This window comes from Denticeps clupeoides, chromosome 17, assembly GCF_900700375.1.
Source record: "Denticeps clupeoides chromosome 17, fDenClu1.1, whole genome shotgun sequence".
Lineage (NCBI taxonomy): Eukaryota > Metazoa > Chordata > Actinopteri > Clupeiformes > Denticipitidae > Denticeps > Denticeps clupeoides.
In genome coordinates this window covers 4,683,128-4,688,690 of record NC_041723.1, presented here as the reverse complement: position 1 = coordinate 4,688,690, position 5,563 = coordinate 4,683,128, and the positions used below count along the sequence as shown (strand labels likewise).

The 5,563-nt window shown below is 50.0% G+C and overlaps 1 protein-coding gene across 1 annotated transcript; it reads left to right on the top strand.

Annotated features, from left to right (window-relative positions):
- Positions 1-1,563: 1,563 nt before the first annotated feature.
- On the top strand, positions 1,564-5,268 carry yars2 (tyrosyl-tRNA synthetase 2, mitochondrial). The gene is made up of 5 exons (XM_028959232.1): positions 1,564-2,378; positions 3,879-4,046; positions 4,151-4,306; positions 4,389-4,559; positions 4,995-5,268. Exons 1-5 carry the CDS (start codon positions 1,603-1,605, stop codon positions 5,152-5,154), a joined length of 1,431 nt encoding a protein of 476 aa, XP_028815065.1. The 5' UTR covers positions 1,564-1,602; the 3' UTR covers positions 5,155-5,268.
- The last annotated feature ends 295 nt before the right edge of the window (positions 5,269-5,563 follow it).

Below are 5,563 nucleotides of genomic sequence, written 5' to 3'. Positions count from 1 at the left end.
AACAGGCTGCATTATTCACAGCGACTGCATGTGGGGACGACATTCCTTTTTATGGGCCGGCGGAGAAGCTGAGATGCTGCCGGCTCTCTCTGATGAAACAGCCGTTGGCCTTTTGGCGGCAGACTGACCCATTTCATCTGAGCGTACATGTTACATACAGTACCGTGCAAAGGTTAAAAGGCACCAATACAAACTAGTGAGAACAAAACCACTTCTCCTATATTGAGGCTTTTATCAACGTTGGCATAACAGATTTCCATTTTTTCCCAACAGCCCTAGAATCTCACATTTTCACATGATTTGCACAATACTGATGGTAACTGAAGGGTTCTCAAGAGACGTCAAGCCTGGTGGCTGTTTCCAACCTGGAGTTTAATGACAATGCAGTATCTTTCTTGGTGTTGAATGAACCACCAATTTAATGTTATTTTTCCTGTAATATGCAGGTCCTTTTTCTCTCTCTGCCCGGCTGCTGTGAAGGATGCAACACAACCTGTGCCTTACTTATGTCCCTGGCACTCGATCGGACGACATGGGCGAGAAGTGTAGTACATTCTCAGACCTAAAACATGCAACCGACTGTACTACCCAAGGTTCTAACGCCTCCAGGCCAACTGTCCTGTTACCCCGACCCCAAAAAACGGCTGTGATGGAGCAAATCGAGCCAAGACCTTCCGTCCACGCGGTTTGTAGAGTTTTACATATGCTATCAGGGAACATGTAGCGTAGTCTCCCCTACTTTACACTAGCTCAGGTCACAGTGGGATGCTGTTTTAACATTGAGTCGATGTCGATTCCGAGCCGACCGACAGGTCTTATTATGGGAGGGCTCTTTTAGAAGAAGTGAATTCTCTGTTTCCTTTCCCCAGTTCTGAGTGGTTTAGTCGCTGGTGTCTCGAAAAAAAAAATACTGCACAAATGTGTTGAGGTGTTTGTGTGTAATTGTGGCTTGGTAGCAGAACAATAAATGTGTGACTGATGTAATGTACATGTGTAGTCGTTAAAGCAGTAAAATAATCTGACCATAAGTGGATCTCAAAATAAAGACGCTGAAATATTCACCCTTGTATCTGTATTTTCTAATTTGAACTGTTGTGTGTGTGTGTGTTTTTTCTTTGTATTATTATTGCTGCTGTTTGTTTGACCTTGAAGCTCAGCTCCATAAGTCGAGTGCTGCCATCTGCAGGTCTAGAAATAAACTGCAGCACTTTACTGAGTTAGGGCCATTACATGCAAGAACGAGACAAGCTCACGACCACGGGTGAAAAGAAACACCAACGGTGTATGTAAATAAGTGTAATATTTGTATTAAAAGATCCTTCGTGCTTCTGTTCACTGTGTAGGCAGCGAAACATACAGAGGACGCCGGCTTTCCGAACATCGCCAGGGTGCCAATAATCACGCAAGACGTTTCAGAAATCGCTTTTAGTTCGCTTATAATAGCTTAATGTTGGTTGTTACTACGCGGTTGCTGCGTTTAATGTGAATTCTGATTTAAGTAGAGTCGCTGCATCGGGTCAAGTTTGAGGACGTCCCGCGCTGCGTTGTGGGGGGGTTTTGTCGCGCCCTGGCAACCCTCGGCGTCACGTCACGCCGTCCAACATGGCGGCGCGCATCGCTCGGACGTGGAGACGCGGGCCAGGGCCCCTTCTACCCTGCAGGTACTCGGCGTGCTCGCCCGCCGCCCGTCCCCACTGCTCCGCGGCGTCCGGCGCTGGGCTTCTGGAGACTCTGCACAGGCGCGGCCTCCTGAAAGCCTGCTTCCCGGACGACGCCGCCCAGGTCCGCCTCCCGCAGCTGCTCCAGTCCGAGCCGCAGACGGTGTACTGCGGGTTCGACCCGACCGCGGACAGCCTACACGCGGGCAACCTGCTCGCCGTCGTCGGCCTGCTGCACTTCAGGAGCGCGGGTCACAACGTCATCGCGCTGATCGGCGGCGCCACCGCGCAGATCGGGGACCCGAGCGGCAAGAGCGCCGAACGGGAGCGGCTGTCCGGCGACGCCGCGGCGGAGAACGCGGAGGGCATCCGGGAGAGCCTGCGCCGGATCTTCGCCAACCACGAGCTCCACTCGGCCGGCGACGGCCGCAAGCTGGGCGCGGCGACGGTGCTGGACAACGCCGGCTGGTACCGCGGCTGGGACGTGGTGCGCTTCCTGGCGGACGTGGGCAGGCACTTCCGCATGGGCGCCATGCTGAGTCGGCACAGCGTGCAGTCGCGGCTGGGCAGCCCGGAGGGCATGAGCTTCGCCGAGTTCTCCTACCAGCTGTTCCAGGCCTACGACTTCCACCGCCTGCACCGGCTCCACGGCTGCAGGATCCAGCTGGGGGGGAGCGACCAGCTGGGCAACATCATGTCGGGACACGAGTTCATTCACAAGTAATTCACGATACGGTTATACCGCGGTGTGTCTGCGACATTCTACAGTTCGCTGAAATACAAGAAGCCGCCAAGGTGCCACTGAGCAAAGCACCGTCCCCACACACTGCTCCCCGGGCGCCTGTCATGGCTGCACACTGCTCACCAAGGGTGATGGTTAAAAGCAGAGGACACATTTCGTTTAGTCACCGTGTGCTGTGATGCAGTGTTTCACGATCACTTCACTTTTGCGATCTCACTCTGTCTGAAATATCGAGCAGTAATTCAGAGTAGCCAGTCGTACAGCGCCATCTACTGGTTCGGGGGTGGTATTGCACACTGACCCCACTAAAGAAAACGCTCGACAGCACCACCCGGTGGACTAATTTTGTATACAAAAATATTGATATTGGATGTCCCTGTATCGATACAATATCACCACGTAAAATACCGCGATATATTGCTGTATCGATATTTTCTAACACCCTTCTCATTCAATGTGTTTTCTTTATTTTCATGACCATTTACATTGGTAGATTCTCACTGAAGGCATCAAAACTATGAATGAACACATGTGGAGTTATGTACTTAACAAAAAAAAGGTGAAATAACTGAAAACATGTTTTATATTCTAGTTTCTTTGCTCTGATTACTGCTTTGCACACTCTTGGCATTCTCTCGATGAGCTTCAAGAGGTCGTCACCTGAAATGATTCTCCAACAGTCTTGAAGGAGTTCCCAGAGGTGTTTAGCACTTGTTGGTCCAGCTCACCCCAAACCATCTGGATTGGGTTCAGGTCCGCTGACTGTGGAGGTCAGGTCTCCACTTTTTGTTAAGTACATAACTCCACATGCGTTCATTCATAGTTTTGATGCCTTCAGTGAGAATCTACCAACGTAAATGGTCATGAAAATAAAGAAAAAAGGAGAAGGTCCAAACTTTTGGCCTGTACTGTACATATATAAATACACACACTACCCTCCAAAGGTTGAGTCATTCAGAAAGGCCCTCATTTCTGTTAGGAAACAATTGTTTGGTGCATTGAGAAGAATTCCAGTCCATATGTTTTTTTTGGACTTGTTTGTTCCTTTAACCGCACCTTAAAAACACAGAAGTGTGTGCTGATTGGTGGACTACGTAGGACTTCAGCTCTTCAGCATGGATAAAATTTTCATCTCAGAGTACCGAGTTACGGCCGCCTAAAACGGCTGTACTAACTTTGTAAGCAGGCCTGCTTCTTTGGGCCGTTGGCTCCTTGATGTGTTGTTACTGGCTGCGGAATTGCGTGTCTGCTGCGCTAACGTTATCCAACAGCAGCGAGGTTTGTCCAGGATGTTCAGCACATTTCATTCAGAATCATGTTAACGTGCTGAAGCAAACGATGGGACTTGTCTTCCAAAAACTCCCCGGCGTCCCTGCCGTACTTTGGACAAGCAGAATGTCCCGTGTTCCAGATTGATTGGCTTTCTTTGTTTAGAGTTTCCAGCGGGGTGATTTAATGTTTATTGGATCGTTTTTTAGGAACGCGGGTGAAGACGTGTACGGCTTAACCATCCCGCTCGTAACCACCACCACGGGGGACAAGCTGGGAAAGACCGCAGGAAACGCAGTGTGGCTGAACAGGAACCGGACGTCCCCGTTCGAGCTCTACCAGTACTTCGTCAGGCAGCCGGACAGCAGTGTGGAGAGGTGTGTGTCCGTGTTATTTACATTTTTTTTAATTTATTCATTCTGTTTGCTGCAGCTTGCGTCGGGTGGATAAGCCGGATGGACGTGTGATGTCGTTGCTCCAGGTTCTTGAAGCTGTTCACTTTCCTCCCTCTGCCAGAGGTGGAGAAGTTGATGAAGCTGCATTGCCAGGACCCCGGGAAGAGGACGGCCCAGAAGCGACTGGCCGCTGAGGTCACCAAGCTGGTCCATGGGAGGGAGGGCCTGGAAAGCGCCAAAAGGCAAGGCCGCCTTGCCGCACTGAAGGATTAGGGTGACGTGGGTCGTGTTGGTATCCTTACGCGACCCCACTGTGTGTTACAGGTGTACAAACGCCCTGTATTACAGTAACCTTCAGGCGCTGGAACAGATGAGTGACGCTGAACTGCAGGAGCTGTTCAGGGAAGCGCCGTTTCATGAGCTGCTGCTGGAGCCCGGCACCACCGTGCTGGATGCCTGCCGCCACGCCCAGGCTATCCCCGAAGGTGCCAGAGGGTACGTACTCGCACCCACAGCCGAGACCGTTGGGCAGTGGTGGCCGCAACAGAAAGGTTGCCAAGGTGCCACCGAGATCCCCGTGATCAAGGTACCGTCATTCCGTGGTTGTAGCCTAGTAAGTAACACACTCGCCTATGAACCAGAAGACCTGGGTTCGAATCCCACTTACTTCCATTGTGTCCCTGAGCAAGACACTTAACCCTAAGTTGCTCCTGGGAGACTGTCCCTGTCACCACTGATTGTAAGTCGCTCTGGATAAGGGCGTCTGGTAAATGCTGTAAATGTAAATGCTCCCCGGGCGCCTGTCATGGCTGCAGGACGGTGGCTGGGGCGGTGCTTTGCTCAGTGGCACCTCAGGATTTGAAAAGGCAACCTTCTGATCACGGGGCTGCTTCCTTATCCACTAGGCCATCACTGGTTCTGATGTTGCAGATATCAGATGGTGACGGATGGAGGTGTTTGGATCAACCACCAGCGCTCCAGTAACCCTGAGCAAGTGCTGGTGACGGGACAGCACGTCTTAGCCAATGGGCTGACACTCATTCGGGTGGGCAAGAGGAACTTCTACATCATCAAGTGGCTCAAACTGTGAACCCTAACCCTTCATGTTGCTTTCCCTTGCTGAACATTGACTGAAATAACTTGTATATTATGTATATGAAGTTTTTGTATTAACTTATGTTAATAAAGACCTTGCAGTTCTTCACCAGTCTGCTCTGAGAGAATGTGCACCAGTGCGCTTCTGATATTCACCACTAGGTGTCAGTAAAAGCCTTTTCACAGACTTGGGCCCCCTAAACGAGGCTGAAAATTATTCTGTTTTTAATTTTTAAAAATATATATTTAATATTAGAACTTTTTTTTTTTTAAATTACAAAACCACGCGAAATAGTCAGTGTTTTTTAATATTATCTGAATTTTTTTTGTCCTTTTTGCAAGTATGTGACCATTAAAGGAATCTGATGAGGTGTAAACAAGAGTGACCTGAGGTTCATAGCTAC